At 39.9% G+C, this 17,522-nt stretch overlaps 3 protein-coding genes across 4 annotated transcripts; 2 read left to right on the top strand and 1 right to left on the bottom strand.

Annotated features, from left to right (window-relative positions):
* The first annotated feature begins 2,696 nt into the window (after window positions 1-2,696).
* On the top strand, window positions 2,697-4,006 carry LOC131681999 (transmembrane protein 138). The gene is made up of 4 exons (XM_058963126.1): window positions 2,697-2,946; window positions 3,006-3,078; window positions 3,131-3,305; window positions 3,362-4,006. The coding sequence occupies exons 1-4, from the start codon at window positions 2,813-2,815 to the stop codon at window positions 3,466-3,468; spliced, it is 489 nt and encodes a 162-aa protein (XP_058819109.1). The 5' UTR covers window positions 2,697-2,812; the 3' UTR covers window positions 3,469-4,006.
* Window positions 4,007-4,664: 658 nt separating this feature from the next.
* On the bottom strand, window positions 4,665-8,643 carry LOC131681998 (uncharacterized). Of its 2 annotated transcripts, XM_058963125.1 has the most exons (4): window positions 7,899-8,643; window positions 7,403-7,846; window positions 6,271-7,342; window positions 4,665-6,208 (listed from the first exon to the last, which is right to left on the bottom strand). In XM_058963125.1, the coding sequence occupies exons 1-4, from the start codon at window positions 8,379-8,381 to the stop codon at window positions 4,815-4,817; spliced, it is 3,393 nt and encodes a 1,130-aa protein (XP_058819108.1). In that variant the 5' UTR covers window positions 8,382-8,643; the 3' UTR covers window positions 4,665-4,814. The 2 variants fall into 2 exon arrangements, with proteins under 2 accessions (XP_058819108.1, XP_058819107.1); XM_058963124.1 differs by having other exon boundaries at window positions 6,271-7,846.
* Window positions 8,644-13,315: 4,672 nt separating this feature from the next.
* Window positions 13,316-16,282, top strand: LOC131682001 (protein disulfide-isomerase A5). The gene is made up of 6 exons (XM_058963128.1): window positions 13,316-13,503; window positions 13,786-14,223; window positions 14,289-14,509; window positions 14,564-15,002; window positions 15,076-15,217; window positions 15,285-16,282. Exons 1-6 carry the CDS (start codon window positions 13,468-13,470, stop codon window positions 15,920-15,922), a joined length of 1,914 nt encoding a protein of 637 aa, XP_058819111.1. The 5' UTR covers window positions 13,316-13,467; the 3' UTR covers window positions 15,923-16,282.
* The last annotated feature ends 1,240 nt before the right edge of the window (window positions 16,283-17,522 follow it).

Genomic DNA, 17,522 nt, shown 5'->3' on the forward strand with positions numbered 1-17,522 from the left:
TTTTGCCCGGAGGGGTTTAAAATCGACATTTTTTAATGTTTGCTGATATGGAAGCGCACGGTTACTATTGCAAAACAACAACTGAATAAAACGAAAATTTATCTCATCTCTTATAACTTTTGACATTAAAAATGAGCTCAGCATACAAACATTTCTTTAACACGCAATTTTCAGCCAGATTGGGCACCATTTTTGGTTTTGTCCGACTTTTGTTCGAAGACCAACAAAAAGTTAAGTCACAGAAAACTTCCACACTAATCATTTTGCGTCGTTGAAACTCTTTTTTTAAGAGCAGGCGCTGAATGTTTTTTTTGTTCAGTGCTAGGCCATCTCGTCGGAAGTAGTGTGCACTATTGGCGATTTGCGGCAAAGCCAAAATTAGTCATGCGACACCTATGATTCAGATCATGAACTGGCAAAGTGATACAGTTTGCTTTTTTTCACCCGTAAGTGAGTCGTAGCTTACAACAAAATCTTCATTATCTTCTCGGAAAAAGCTTACCACTGCCAAAATATGAATGAAACGAGTAAGAAATTTAGTTTTATTTGCAATTATTCTGAAATTACAGCCATTTGCAACTATTTCACTCATACATTTCTTCGAAATGTAATCGGGGTATTATTGTGGTTATAAAAAATCGTTCCATAAATAAAGTTCCAACTCGAAACCGAGACCCAATCAGTACCAATGTCAAACTTCTTCATATTTTGAACTACGTAGGAGATTCAGTGAAGACTATCGGAGAGAAGGATCGGCTGTACATGATACAAAGCTGACACTTTCCTATTAGCCGGATATATTCTTTCCTCGCCTGATCTGGAGAGTTTCATGAATTTACACCATCTCATGAAGGTTTAGCTTAACTTAGGACGAACGGGAAATGCTGTTGCGGCGGCTACGGTGCTCAACGAATTACATTTCGAAACAGCGCGCATATAGCTCTACGAATAATATTAGAAACCACTATGTTTTACACTCTTTTCGCAAGATGTTTACTCATCATCTTATAAAATGATGGTTTTCCTTCATTTTCATAAACAATTATCAACAAATTGATCGGTAATTTGGTGTTTAAAAGTCATTTTTTACCAATGTTTACAGAAAATATATGCACTATGACAGAACAGAATCAAATCAGTAACACTTTCCTTCCAGCGCTATCTGCGAGCGGTTTCAACGTAGAATCGCCAATAGCGCATCATTGTACACTGCAAATAATCCGCACTTTGGAGTCAAGTGTTCTACACTTAATTTTGCCGCAACTGTCTTCACACTTAGATTTCATGTGCTAGACACTTCTTAACACACTTCTTCAAAACATGTTGCTTCCAAAAGATATCACACTTAAGATTCATATGCCTGGCGCATTCAAATAAATTGTCTGACAATTGGTTATTGGACGTTATTCATATAGAATTCAAGTTGGAATCAACTTGAATATTACATTATTTCTTTTGAAAGCCATGTGAAAAAATGTTAACTTTCAGCTGGAGAGAGCATTTTATTTATATGACTGATAGATTTAAGATTTTTCTGTTTAATTCATTGTTTTATTTGAATATGAAATATACACTTATATGTAAATAAAAATTTGAATATAACATAAACCTCTTCATCACATCGTCCGTTTGGGAATCAAGAAGTTGAACGTCCTAGTGGAAGTTTCTGTAGCATAGTTTCTTCATGCTATAAAAGAAATATATTATAATGAACAAAAGTGTTATACAGATGCAATGAATTTACTTACAATTTAAAACTTCCAAAATGTGCCGTGAAAATCCGGAATGAATTAGTTCTGCATATTTTGTGCAGCAATGTTGCCTGAAAGTGATGTTGGGAAAACTGAACTTTTTAAGTGTTTTCACACTTAATGTTGCCGCAATTGTCAAAAACATGAATCTCATGGGAAGAACATTTGCGATTTAATATGCTGACACTTAACATTTAAATGTGATGATGTCATAATGCGGCACACTTAATTTTCAAGTGTAATTTTATTAAAGGAGAAATCTTGAGCGTTTTTTCAAAACGTCATATCTGCAATGAGTTACTCTCTGTTTATACTTTCTCTTTCGATTTTTACGGCGTCACTGTAACACTTTTCACTTATTTTACAGTACAGATCGAAAGACGGTGGTTTTAGCTAGCATATTGTGCAAAGAGCTGAGGGATAAATGTTAAAGTGACCGAATTATTAACAGAAGAGAAAGTAAACAAAGAGAGTAACTCATTGCAGATATGACGTTTTGAAAAATTTCAATTTATTTATTTTATTTATTTCAATATTGCAACCAGAATATGAACATTGAAAAACAAAAATATGGATAGTTAGCACACTTTCTATTCCCGTCTCTTTTCTTCTGCTGTGATTTTTATGCATTTTCAGTGGATAGACCGAATATGTCCAATACATAAAATTTACAGCAGAAGAAACGAGAGGCATATAGAAAAGTATGCTATGGATGCACAAATAAAAATTCTGCGTGACGTGAACTGATAAACGATTGGTGGTTGTAACTTGACTCAGTTACGGGGTCAAGTAAAAACGACAATAGACAACTTTAATTTCGTGCACCAACCACTATTCCGGAAACGCAGCTGTCAAGTCAGATGTTCGTGAGTCGATAAAGTAGTACTATTTTGGCATTGACAGCAAATTTGTGTTCGTTCTATCTCACTCGCTCTTATCGAACAACTGGAACTGCATTTTTGTTTTGCGTGGGTGGAGACAAGTCATACGTATATCGAAGAGTACAACATTAGCGAAGTCCCGGCGTTTGAAGAACATACATTGCTGCTGCTTGTAGCAAAATGTTCAAGTTGTCGTTAAAACGTTTTGCATCCTTGCTCGTTTTTCAACTGCTATTCCTGTGTGTGGATTTGGGAATCAACAGTTTTTCGTATCTTGCCCGTGGCGATAAAGTGTCCATCATTTTCCTATTTCTGTGGGTCAATAATATCGATTTTTCGTGTCGAGATAACTGATTGTTTCTTTTTTCCCTAGGGCTCAAGATGTATGCTTAATTCTATCGCTTACCGCTATAATATTCAGCTTGTATTCAACCTATGTTTATCAGGTAAGTGCATAAATTCACGGAAGGGCGATTATTTATGCTTATCGTTTTTCAGGCCGGAATGGCACATTTGTTGTATGAGAAGTTTCGTGTTCCACTGCTGGTAGCGATGGTATATTTTCTTCTCTGCGTCAGTCTTCATACCTGGCAGGTCGTTGATCATCACAAATCTCCGTACTTATTTCAATGGCCGAAGGCGCTAACTGCTCTATTCATCATTCAAAGATTGTGTAGGTTTTAAATATCTAATTTAACTTGTCCCAATTTCTAAACGTGATATTTTTAGTCTCCCCTCTGTACTACTACCTATACAAGAGATCGGCACTAAAGATGAGTGACCCACGGTTCTATGAAAATTTGGACTGGATCACCGCCCAGTTAGCCAGCAAGTAAAATGTATGCATTTTGGGTTAAAGCGAAGGGTGTGTGATGTGATCCAACATTGGTTATGATGGCACAAAATCTAGCTCTAATTTGCAACAATTATAGACGAATAGCGAGACGCTCTACTACAGTTTGAGTTAGTGCTTCTGATTCATTGAACTTCATTTGGTTGAATCAGTGTTTGTGTTGCGCAAAAGAAGGTATATGCCGGATTATTATAAATGATACGACAGATTTTGCAAACCAGGTTTTGACTCTTTTGGAGGTTCACAGTTTGTTTTAAAAACGTCTTATTATTGATTCTCTTTGTTACGATTTTGAGGATATGTTAGTGCTTAAATATGACAGGCCATCACTCAAAGGATATTGCGTGCATTTTATTCAAGGAAACCTAGCAGACATCAGTAGACATGAAACCCTATACTCATAGGTCACGTCACCTAGTGACTAGAAGAAACTTTCATGACTGTGAGAATAGAACCCATGATTGCCTGTAGATCACCGTATAAATGTTTCTTGACATATCAATAAATCATCAATGAATGTTCATGTAGTCTTTTCATTATTTAAATTTCGTGGACATATACGATTAGTATTGGAGTGGTAACATCAGCGCCTTGCGCCACCCATTTCAACCGGGGGTGAACTCACCCCCAGGGGTGAATTAGACTATCGTAGGGGGTGAATTATGCGGGATAAATTTAAACTTGTTATCCTAACATTGCCGTCGGAATTTTGTCTTTATATATTGTTTCAGTTTGTCAATAATTGAGATGCTTACTGAGAGTGCTCAAGAACAGCTTTATAATTGGAAAATAATGGTTTTCATCCGATTGAAAATCTTTTTTTTGAAAGGGTAATGATGGTAAACAATTTTCAGAAAAGGGGTACATCATAAAGATAAATATTCAGAAAGGGGTAAATGGATCGAAAAAGGTTGAAAACCACTGCTCTAGTAGTTAATATTTCTTGTGTGTATCGACCATTTAGCTTGCATACTAGAAGAATTTTCATTCTACTTGGTGCTACACATGGGATAGGCTGATTACCCAAATTTGAATGAGTGCAGTACCGACTACACCTATGTAATAGTTCACTATCGAAAACGAAAATACGATAAGATTAACTTTCATTACCACCAAGACCACCGCAATATCAAAAATAACCGCAAATCCGTTGAAACCCAGTTCAAAAAGAGCATTAAATAATCGTGTACCGTATGCCAGTTTATTCAAAAAAGAATATTTCTCCTTATCATAATTTAAAATACAACTAATTGAACCATGTCAGACAGTAAAAAAATACTTATGCTACACAATTGCATCACTTACTTAGCCCACGAGTGTGGTTTTCCTCTACCATCTCGCGACGTCCATCAGGACAGTTTCTTCCGGCTTCCGGAACTGGCCTCCCGCGGCCTGCGTAAGGTAAACCAGTTGTTGACCGTTGGAATTTGCAATCTTACCGACGTGACTGATATCCTTCGACAGTACAGTTACTACCGGAGGTGCCTGAATTGAGCTCACTTTAGCGCAGCCTTCGGACTTGATTTTTGTCAGATCAATCACATCGGTTGTGGAACTTCTGGTCACGGTGGTAGAGGTTCTTGAAGAAGAGGATTTGCCATGCGAATCGTCCTCTAGTACTACAATAGATTTGCTGCTAGTCACAGCTTTACTACGGTCATGGGTCTTGAGATGCCGCTTCATGTCGCCGCCGCAGCGGAACTTTTTTGAACATATAGCGCATGAGTACGGTTTTTCTCCCGTATGTATCATTCGGTGAGACTGAAGGTATGAGCTTGCTCTGAATGCTTTGTTGCATATGTCACACACGTGGTTCTTCTCATTCAAATGGATCTTTCGGTGCAGGACCAGTGAATAGCGACGTGCAAATTTCTTGCCACAGAATTCGCACTGATGGGTTTTTTCGTTCGAATGAATGGACGATTGATGATATTTCATATCACCCCACTGGCGAAACGCTCTTCCGCATTCCTCGCATTTGTAAGGTTTTTCGCCCGAATGTAACCGTTCGTGAACTTTCAACGCACTGGAGGTGAAGAAATTTTTCGGACACTGCACACAATTATAGGGTCGTTCATTCTTGTGCTGCAGTTCATGGTAGCGAACGGCTGTTTTCGAGTTGAACACCTTATCACAGTCTGGCTCGTCACAGGGGTATTTTTTACCAGGCTTCTTCAACGCTGCCTGCTCGCCTGTTTCATTCTCTAAATCGCCTCCCAACTTTTTGCGACCTTTCTTCTTACATGGTGGAGCAGACGAAATTGATTGCTCCTTCGGATGCGTGTGCACATTTTCTGCGTACTCTTCGTTCGTAGTGACAGTCTGTTCTTCCTCGCTACCTGCATTAGCCTCGACATCTGAATCTTCAGAGTCACCACCTTCGTCGAACACGTAAAAACCATCATCATCGTTGACTTCAGTGTTGTTTTCGGCGTTGGATTTATTTTCGTCTTTCAGCAGTTTTGCTCCCCTAAGCTCTCGCAAGGGAGCTGTTGTTACCGAGAGGTTGAAGTCTACCAGTTTGGCAATATCGTGGTTCTCGATACTAGCGGAACCAAGGTCCAGAATCTGTATATTCTGTATATCACACTCGCCAATCGTCGGATGCTGCAGTTGATTGTCGGCATCTAAAATGTAGGACGTAGATGGATTATGACTTGACGTAAGTTGACCCGATTGATGTGACGGTTGCTGCGCAGCTTGACCACGATGATTAAGCATATCTGAAATTGAAATAAATTGCGCATTAAGCCAAATCATTATTTTGAATTACTAATTTATTTACCGTGCTCATGGAAGTCCGCCTTATTCAGAAACAGTACAAAGTTGTCACTTCCGGCATTGATGTGAATCTCCTGGGTGTCCAACTCATCACTAAAATCAATCCCCTTGACGATATCTGTCTGATTAGATGACATATGCTGATGCTGCGTTTGATACCATGCCTTTTCATCGTTACTAATAACCTGCCTTTCAACCGTTCCAACCAATCCATCGTTTGTATCGGTGTCGACAGCTTCCTGCACTTTTTGTACCACATTTCTGATTCCTTCCAGCATATCCTCGGTTTCGCTGAACTCGCCGGCGTTATCCGATTCGGTGCACGCTGGTTGATGCGAAGGGCTCACAATGACATCGGCTCCGTGGTGGTGATTATTTTGCTGATAGCCACAACTTTCCGTTTCTTGACTGAAGTCTTGTGAAACATGATGTGCATCCAGGCTCAAATTGGGCTGATTCGTGCATGTCGAACTATCTTCCGACTGTATCCGAGACGATTTGTCATTCTTCAGTTTTTTAGTATGTTTTACCCGTGGCAATTTGGGTTTCTTTTTCGGATCACCAATCTTACCGTCATCGTTAGAAGTTCCCACGACCGGTTCGTAGTGGCCTTTCAGATGAGTGAAAAACATGAGCTGATCTTCAAAAGATTCACCACACAGCTGGCATGCAAAGGATTTAGTATTTTCTTTTATGCTATTTTTGCTCTGTTGTTGAAGCTTTTTAATTTGATCCGACTGGTGATCGTTGGAGATGACCGAATTTCGGTTAAACTGTTCTGATTGGTTTTTGGAGTCGCCTAACTTTTTAGACAGCCGTTTTTTGTGGGGCAAATAAGTGTTGGTGAAATGATTGCTGGAGGTCAGACCAGTGTTTGCTTCGACGTCTTCTTCATCCTCCGACCGAGGCTCACTGCATTCTATGAGGTCATCTCGTGACAGAAAATTGTCCCCACCAACTGCATTGGTGGGGTCTCGCTCAATCACTGGAGTTTGTGATTGAGTTATCTGATAGCTGAGATACCGTTTGGGAGATTCAATACATTTAAGTGGGGCAAGTGGCGGCATTTGAATGCACTGCGGGATAAAAATTAGATTACCTTCTTGAATATTAAAAACTGTTAATATGTAACTTACATTCTGACTTGTAGCGGTACTGATTGCAATACTCGTACTCGCAACCGACGAAGCAACATGAAACAATTTCGAGGGCGAGCAGTCTCCTTGAAGCATAGAATGAAGAGAGGACAGATGCGACTGGTTCTGCTGATGCTGTTGGGCAGCGTTCTGGATGATCTGGTGGGATGCCGTTTGTGTTTGTTGATGATGGGGATGGTGGTGGTGATGATGCTGATGATGATGGGGTGTGTTGTGGGAAGTTAAGGTAGTCAAAATGTTCCCAGTTTGCACCATATTGTTCACGCTCGTATGTGCTGTGTTCAAAAGATGGTCCTGATTATGATAATGGAGAAAATTACTGGTAGATGTAGCCACAGGCAGGTGATTTACGCTCGTCATCTGCTGGTGGGTTGGTTGAGCGAGCTTGTCGTGATCGCTGATCGAATTGACAGAAGTAATGTCCTGAAAATACATATGTTAAAACAGATAAAATCAAATCTATCGAAACACTTACCTTAGCATTTGTTACAATAACCGGTGCTTCATGCGACATTTGAGTGGCAGGTTTATTTACAAACTGTAGAAACATTTTACGATCATTATCTGAAGTCTGCAACGAACTAGCATCGACAAGCGTCTGCAGATCTTCTGCCGTATAAGTCTGAATGCCGCCTCCACTACTGCCATGATGGTCGAGCAAGCCCGTTGATTGTGGATGAAATTGATTGCTTGGAGTGGTCGGTCCCGGAGTGCCAATATAATCCACTAGTAATCCATTTGGTAAGTGGCTAGAAAGCAGATCCGCTCCCAACAGTGAGCTTTCGATGTATTCTTGCTCTCGAGCGTTTGTTGCCGGAGGAATCGTAATAAAGTGAAGGGTGCCGTTTTCAACGTTGTGAATCGTTCGCAGTACCCCTTTTGATAAATCCTCTTGCAAATGGTGGCTACCTGTGCCAAGATCCAAATGATCCATTATATTGCGATGAGATTCCTCCATGTTTCCCAAGCGAATGCTGGGTAAAAGCACGCACTGTTCTCAAGGTCGATCGTTTGATTACATAGAATGGCTGATATTAGTTAATTTTCACCTAGATTCACAGCACTATGCTATTGCCGTTTCTTATGTTGGAGTTTACCGAATCTCGCTGCATTGCAAAACGTATCCACAAGTAATTTGCAAAATTTTAAAATCAACTCCACTAACATCAACAAAAATTTAATTTTAATGTACTTTTGAGTCTTTAGTTGACATTTTATTCAGTAGATTGACATCTAAAATGTCATAAGTAATCGGGTTTTCTTCAATATTGCGCACTTCCCACCAACCTGGACTCCGCACTTTCGAAGTGCGAGTGATCAAACTGCTACTCAAAACTGCGAGCTGTCAAATCACATGTATTTCAAGTGATAGAGATGGTATTTTCATGGACAGACCAGTCGAGCTAACCAGTCTATGAGAAGAATTCAATAGAAGAATAGTAAGTGCGCAGTGTGGTTAGAATCCAGTTTTTACTGCCACAAGCAATACTCAATAACGACTGATGCGTATTTGAAACGATAAATAACCGGTTCGTGGCGTCCATGAATGATAATTCTTTTGTCTGATTAAAATAAATATTCGCGATTTACGGCGGATTTCAACTAGAGTAAAAGAAATATTTTGGCACACATTAGGGCAATTTTGCGAATAAGACATATAACGACTGCAAAGGTTGGTAAATGTAATCGTGTACAACATCCACTTACATCTGAGCACCAATACAGATCTCTTAAAAACGTATCATTTACTAAGAAATCAATAAAAATGGTATTTTTCATGAAATACTTTTTTTGCTATTTCCGCCACCCAAATTTTTTTTTGGCCCGTGGCGGAAATATATTTTGGCCATGGTAACAATTTGCAAACATATTATCGCCCACGTCGTGTATGCTCGCAGTAATTTGATATTGTTGGAATAAACTCATCATAAGAATATTGCGCACTTCCCACCAACCTGGACTCCGCACTTTCGAAGTGCGAGTGATCAAACTGCTACTCAAAACTGCGAGCTGTCAAATCACATGTATTTCAAGTGATAGAGATGGTATTTTCATGGACAGACCAGTCGAGCTAACCAGTCTATGAGAAGAATTCAATAGAAGAATAGTAAGTGCGCAGTGTGGTTAGAATCCAGTTTTTACTGCCACAAGCAATAAATAACAGAGAACTATCAAATTCTATTGTTCTTCTAGCTTGTTATTCCTATTAATGTGACTGAATCTCAGAATAAAAACTCTTCATTAGAAAAACTACCTAAAATTGAGTTCTGTTGACTCAATCTCGGGATATCGTGGAATAAGGTAAAATTAGGTAAACCGTGTTAAAGATAGTTTCTCCTTACCCAGGGCAAAAATCACAACTCATTGATAGTTTTTTTATACTCAACCTTGAGTTCAATATACTTAAATTTAAGTTAAATTTACCTAATTTTGACTAAAACAACTCAAAAGTAATTCCGGGCCCATATTATTGGCTCGAATCAAAACTCGTCGAAATGTCAATTGACGATAGGTTCATCCGGAGTGTTCATTTGTGTTTACATTTTGCTAGCGTTGCCAATTTTATTTTGTGTCCACCACCCAATGTGGCTACACCACATCGCTTTTGCGCGTGCTGTCCGACTTCGCTACCGCTCAGGCGGACTTGAACTAGGGATAGCCCCTATGTTTGAGTAAGCCGGGCAAACGAGTGGATCACAGATTCGCTTGCTTCCGACGGCGGGTCGGTGGCCACCTCGCCCGGCGGATCTTCAGCGGCTTTGTGCCGCTTCGGTTCCTAGGCCTCGGTTATGCGGCATAATCTTTGATGATCTCCGCTGCCTCCGATTTGTGCTTCAAAAAATATGTGACCGTAAGCGTTTATAATCGTCAATTAAATGCATGACGTAATGATTAGGGCTTGGTGTTGCGGTTTTCATCGGATCGGTATGCACAATGTCAAGGATTCTTTCTGATTTACGCTCAACCCCAGGGGAAAAAAGAAAGTCTGGCAGATTTGCCCTCCAAACAATATCCACAAACAATGCGCAAGCCACAATCACCTACCTTTATACCAGGTCGCTAGATTAAGCCGTTCAGCAGCCCAGTCACGGTGTCCGAAACACCGGTGCCACTGATGCTGGCAGTTATCGTGATGCTCACCTGTTGTCGCCTTGTTAGAAGCTTCCGCAATCCGTAGGTAATATAAGCCACCATAACGGCATCCAGTTGCCACGATAAATCCTTCTGCATTTGAAATCCGGCAGCCTTCGCCATCGAAATTAACTGTGAGATTCCTTTTCGCCAACTTGGCCACTGAGATTAGACTGGTGGATAGCCTCGGTACAAACTTCACACCTTTCACGTCAATTTCCACAATGCTCCCATAACCGTTCACTCCATTCTCCACAGCCCTCTCCGAAAATCTGCGTCTTTTGCCCGTCAGCGAGCTTGATCCACCTACCTGAGTTCACTCAATGAATCAATGAATTCACGACTGTTCGTCATATGGGCACTTGCCCCACTGTCAATCACCCACGCTGATGACTGTACAAGTTTACACTTTCACTGCTTGTGAAGGTCACACTTCTCAAGTCGCCCTGAGCGGTTTTTGCTTTTGAATTTTCCTTTTCAGTTCACTTTCTGCCTTCGGCGAGGCTTTAAACTTTCACCAATCCTGTCGCAAATGACCGGAGCATTTGCAGAAATGACACATGCGAGTTTCCTGTTGCTTGCTGTCTACCGATCGCATCCCCTTTGACTTTTGAACCAGCGCCCTCTCGCTCCAAAGGACGATGAAATTCATCTATCAGTTTGGCTTTGACGATGCCCAACGAAATATCATCGTCTTCGCGGTTGTCCAGAGCCGAAACTTTGCTATCAAACGAAGAGGGAAGGCTTCTCAAAAGTATGCATACCTTCGTGTCTTTATCTAACTCGGTACCTGCGGCATCCAGACGGTCAAACAGCTCGTCGATCTCACGTAAATTATCTTCCAGATTTCCGCGCTCGGGCAGGTTCACTGAGCATAACTTTTTCAATAACGAAACTCTTACTGATCGCGTCGTCTTCTGATGGTAAGATTTCAATGCACTAAACACACTGTGAGCATCACCACAATGTTTCGCTAGCGATAAGTAACTGTCTTCCAACAACGGCACCAATGTTGCTTTAGCCTTCCGATCGGCATTCCACCACTGGTCGTCTCGATTTTCCTCGTCAGGGACGGGATCACTCACTACCTGTCCACAAATCCTCTCGTTGCAGCAGCATTTCAACGCGAACTTTCCAGGTTTGCCCATTTGTCCCACTCAGCTTGGAAATAGCAAATGCAGCGTTAGCGTCAACCATCTAGACAAAACAATACCATTATAGAACTACCCAAGTAACCACGAAGCATTTTTTATGGCTAGATATGTTCTATAGAATTTGCATACAAAACATTCCTTACCGCTTCATAGTTCTATAGAGGTCATTAAAGCACACTTAGTGCTGGAATAGTGTGCCAGAATAGAGCTAATTCAGAAGCACCTTGAAGGCTGTCAGCAATGTTAATATAGAGCGCGTGTTTTTAAAAATAACTTTTCCCTTCTTTATCGATAAAGCAAAAGAAAAAATAAACTTTCGGTAACGTACCAACCCCTCCCTCTCTTCCTTCGTTTGACGTTATATAAAACATTACGAAGAAACCTTTTCAAACACGTAACATGCATAGTACCAAATCAGACAAATTAATTAAATCGATAAAAAAATTATAATTGTACATTTAAATCCAATTTGAAAATGTATCATTTCCACCGGTTCCTCTTGGCTATCGTTGAAACATGAAATTTTTTCGGTGATATTTTTGAAAACTGGATTCTGTTTAATTTTAAACAATTAGAGATGAACTAATGATAGACAACCCAAGGAATGTAATTGCTGCATCAAACCAAACAAATGCAGAGAAACTTGGCAGTGTAGGAGGCAAATACATTAACAGGGGCCCAAATATGTAGGGTCCCAATTAGGTTGATTACCCTAGATTACCATTAAAAATGTACAGAGCAATCATCCATCTCGAGCTATTGAATTGTGTAAAACCAAATGGATTATTGATAGGTACTGCCGTTTGACTGAATTGACAGCTTAGACCGCTAGTTTGGAATATACTGGTACGGCAGCGAAAGTGTTTTAAGGGGATTTCATTCAATTGTTTACACAAGTATTTTATACAATTTTTTCATACTGAAACAAATACAAATTTATATATTTTTATTTGACTGAAGTCCGTTCTATGTGACGACAGTCTTCGACCTTTTGATTACCAGCCTTTGAAAAAAGTTAAATAATATCTTTAGTTTTTAATACAGACAAAAAAGAAAAGAAAATCCTATGCAGAACAAAAATCATTTATTAGTTTTTTTCTGAAAATATTTCCGAGCGGCCCACAGTAAACCGGTTCGTTATACAACAACATGAAAAAAGGATGAAGAGGAAGACAAAAGAACCGTAAGTCCGGGCCAAAGAGAATAGTGAAAGAGACGCAGAGTGAAAATCAGTCAAAACGGCAACACTCCCTTTAAGATGATTTCAACACTAGAATTTGGCAACCGTTTCCAAAGGCAGCACTTTAAATGACTCCTATTATATTTTGAAAACAAACCTTTTGTCGATCGTTGAATTTGTATATCAAACGATGTGCATTTCGAAACAAAGAGATGAAATAATTCTAAAACTTGTTTTTACTCATACATAGACTCTAGAATGCATCTTACAATCACGATTGCACTAAATTCTGACGAAAATTTAAATTTTTTTTGATAGATTTACAATACTTATCTCCTCCAACTCAGGCATGAGTAATGTTTATTTACATTGCACAATTGGTCTGCTCAATAAGGTATTTTTGGCTTCACACTATTCGTCTCTTTTCCTATTCTCTTTGGTCCGGGCAAGTTTTGTCAATCAATTTTTAGTTGTACGCTGGTGGTTTGCCGGCTGCAGCTTTTACTCGAATATATAGTGTATTTTGAATCAAAATTTAGATTCTTTGGATGTAGTAATTAAGCTAAAAAGTGTAAAGTATGACGCTACTAAAATATTTCATTGCTGCTGCATTAGTAAGTCAAAATTATTTATTGTCCAGTGTTTTGTTGTGTAGGCGCTTCCTTTGATGTCTGTTTCGTGTAATGCCGCCACGTCAGGATTTTTTCCACTTGCCTGCGTGCTTACACATTTCTTCTGCTTGAAAGAATTTAGAAGCGTTCTGTCTGACGCTTGAACTGAAAGAAAGTATCCACATCAATGTACTACTTTTATTATAAACAGTAAACTAATTAATTGATGCTAATTTCTATAGCAACCAGCGTCCTTAAAATAATTAGCTTCATTTTCCTTCGTAGCTGTGTGCCCTTGAACTTCACTCTGCGCAGGCAAAAACAAACACAAAGAATGCGGTGGTGGAAGGAATTAATGACATGAAGGAGCTGAAAAAGCTGTTCCGTACAAAAAATAATGTATTGGTTCTGTTCGTTTCCAATGCAAAGGAGGCCCAGAGCACCGTGAATGTATTTCGCGAGGCTGCCGAAGTTATCAAAGGACAGGGTACAATGGTTTTATTTGACTGCAGCAATAGTGAAGTAAAGAAGATCTGCAAGAAATTGAAAGCTAATCCTACTCCTCATGCGTTGAAGCACTTCAAGGATGGAGACTTCCATAAGGACTATGACCGACAACTGACTGTTACCAGTATGGCAAATTTTATGAGAGACCCAACGGGTGATTTGCCTTGGGAAGAAGATCCTGTTGGGGTGGATGTGGCACATGTACCGGATGCGATTGTAAGTAGGCTGTGCAATAACTGACACTTATGATTACTATCTTTGCACAAATGGCGTATTTCAAGGCTCTCGGAAAGTTTCTGAAAAAAGAGGTTCGACCAGTATTGGTGATGTTCTATGCCCCGTGGTGTGGTTTCTGCAAAACTTTGAAGCCGGAATTTTCTGCAGCTGCTACTGAACTAAAGCCAAGATACGTTTTAGCTGCCATCGACGTGAATCGACCCGAGAACTCAATTATCCGGAAACAATACAACATTACTGGATTTCCAACTCTCCTCTATTACGAGTAGGTTCTTTCACTTAACATGCTGGGACAGCAATAAGAGCGTTTTTTTTACAGAAACGGTCGCATGCGACACACTTTCGATGGGGAGAACAATAAGGTTGGAATTGTTGCATTCATGAAAAATCCAATGGCTCCTCCACCAGCGAAACCTAAGGAAGCGGATTGGGCATCGGAGCCAAATTCGGAAATTGTGCACTTGGGCAGTGCTAATTTTGAACCTGCATTGAAAGATGAAAAGTCTGCATTGGTAATGTTCTATGCACCGTGGTGTGGACACTGCAAGAAAATGAAGCCCGAGTATGAGAAAGCTGCCACTATAATGAAGGAGTCAAAGATTGCTGGTGTACTAGCAGCGCTGGATGCCACGAAGGAACAAGCGATTGGACAACAGTTTGGTGTTAAGGGTTATCCCACTGTTAAGTACTTTAGTAATGGCGAATTCAAGTTCGATGTAAATGTACGTGAAGCGGAGAAAATTGTTGAATTTATGAAGGTTAGTCTTCTAGATATTCTGTTTTTTGAGTTACAACACCTGGGATATAACAACATGAATTTGTTTTTCGTAGAATCCATCGGAACCTCCTCCACCTCCAGCTCCTGAAGCACCATGGGAAGAAGAACAAAACGAGGTGGTTCATCTTAACGATGAGACGTTTAAACCATTTCTCAAGAAAAAGAAGCACGTATTAGTTATGTTCTATGCCCCTTGTAAGTGTCATCCATACTTGGAATCGTCATCGTAAATATGTAAATAAAAAGCTTTTTGTTTTCTCAGGGTGCGGTCATTGTAAGCGGGCAAAACCGGAATTTACTAACGCTGCTGAACATTTTAAGGAGGATACCAAAGTGGCTCTTGCGGCTGTTGATTGCACCCGTCACAGCGGCGTTTGTTCTGCCTACGAGGTGCGAGGCTACCCTACACTAAAGTATTTTAGCTATCTTAAAAGCATCAGGGAATACGACGGCGGTCGAACTGCAGCTGATTTTATCAAATTCCTCTCCGATCCGGATAGTCCAGCGCCCGTTAAGGCTTCGGAACCATACGGTGATTATCCGGGATCGGATAAGATTATTATCCTTTCCGATGGGAATACAGACGACACCCTGCAGAAAGAGGATCGTGTCCTGGCGATGTTTTACGCACCGTGGTGTGGTCACTGTAAGCGAATGAAGCCAGAGTTTGCAGAAACGGCCAACTTGTTGGCCAAAAATGGTGTCCCGGGTAAAGTTGCAGCAATCGATTGTACCGTGCACACCAAGACGGCGGAGCGATTCGATATTCAAGGATTCCCAACGGTAAAATATTTCGTTCGGGGGAAGTTTATCAAAAATTACGATGGAAAACGCACGGCTCAGGCCATGTACGAGTTTATTCGCTCGAATGGCGCGGTCAGCAAAAAGGACGAGCTTTAAATGGCACTCGTGAAAGAAGAAAATGTTTTGTGATTTGTGAACTTGCGCAAAAATGCTGGACTAGTGTCGCACAAAGGCGAGTGATTCTTAACTGTATCTGCCTCAGTTTTATATTCCTCCAATCTGTCTGTAGATATTTTCTATTGAATATTGTTTCATAAGAGTATTTTTGAATGTTTTAACACGTCTGACGATTTCCAGCACAGGCTAATTGAATACGTATTAAGAACATAATTTTAGAAGAATCAAATCGAGTAAAAGACTTCCAATATGACACACTGTCAATACTAGTTGCATTTGTTTGAGAGCCCGTAAAATGAATGCGTGGATGAAATATAAGTGTTTTATTTTTTACATGTATTTGTCCAAAAGTAATGCCATTGATCCGAACGCTATCAGATAGCCTTTTGAGAATAATCACCCTTATTCATTCATATTTGATTTTGCTGTCGTTAACGGGAATACAAACCACTTTCGAGCAAATCTCGCATTCGTCGTAAACAAGAATAAGGGTGAATATTTAAGTTTTCCTTCAAAAGGTTTCTTTGATAAGGCATTTTTGAGTGCTTTTATGAAGGATTCTGTTTAATTGCCATATTTTTTGGAGTAACACGTTTCAATAACAATAATTTGAAAACTAACACTAATAATTGACATAAAATTTTCATGCGTTTATTGCGACCAGCGCCTTTACAAGTTCTTGCTGCCGCAAATTTCACTCCTCTAGTACGATCTATCAACGGAATTTACTTTCGTAATACTGCCATTCTGACCTTTTTAAGACCTTTAGCTCTGGGTTTAGATGTTGTTCCTTCGTTTTTGCCTTTCTCATATAGAAAGGTTATGCAATCACCCTGAACATGGCAAACTTAATTCCGTAAAACTAATGTGAGAGAGTGTGTGGATGGAGCGGTTGGGCTTCCGCTTGATACAACACCAGCACGTCTACTCCGGCTTTGAATTTCCCCCTGATCCAGTCTTCCTAGCTTTCAACAAAAGTTTTTCGAACACTTCTATTACGTTGGTAACCGTTTATTTGGCCACATTCTACAATTTCGCTAATTTGGCACGCAAGTAGTTGCTCCACTTGCTTTGAAGTCATTTCGCCGTAATTTTTCTAGTATTTTTCATGTTAAAATACATTTTTAGATAACTTACCATAAACATAGCAAGTGAAGGAACACTTATTTGCTTTTGTTTGCTATTTGTGTTCCCAAAAATAAATATATGCAGGTGTTGCTAGTGTTATGTTGGATGTGACAGCGTTTTTAGAGCATGTATCTCAAAATGGCGCTTGGTCCTCTTTGGCTTAACAAAGGACAAATGTCAAAATCAGGTTTTTTTAAAGCGTGAAGAAAAACATGCGTCAAGTTTAAATTTTGATTGTAACACCCTTTACTGTTTCAAAGATTAGTAACCTGTAGTCAGAGCCGTAGCGTGGTCTTCTGGCGCCCTTGGCGGAGTCCCAGTTTTGCGCCCCTTTGGTGTTTACTTTGGCATTCTTTATCAGTTCGACCTTCAAACAATAATTTGTGTACACGTAAATGGCACACCTACCCCTTACTTCATTCATGTTTGACTGTCGTTCATTTCATATAAA

The sequence above is a fragment of the Topomyia yanbarensis genome, chromosome 2, assembly GCF_030247195.1.
Source record: "Topomyia yanbarensis strain Yona2022 chromosome 2, ASM3024719v1, whole genome shotgun sequence".
Classification (NCBI taxonomy): Eukaryota; Metazoa; Arthropoda; class Insecta; order Diptera; family Culicidae; genus Topomyia; species Topomyia yanbarensis.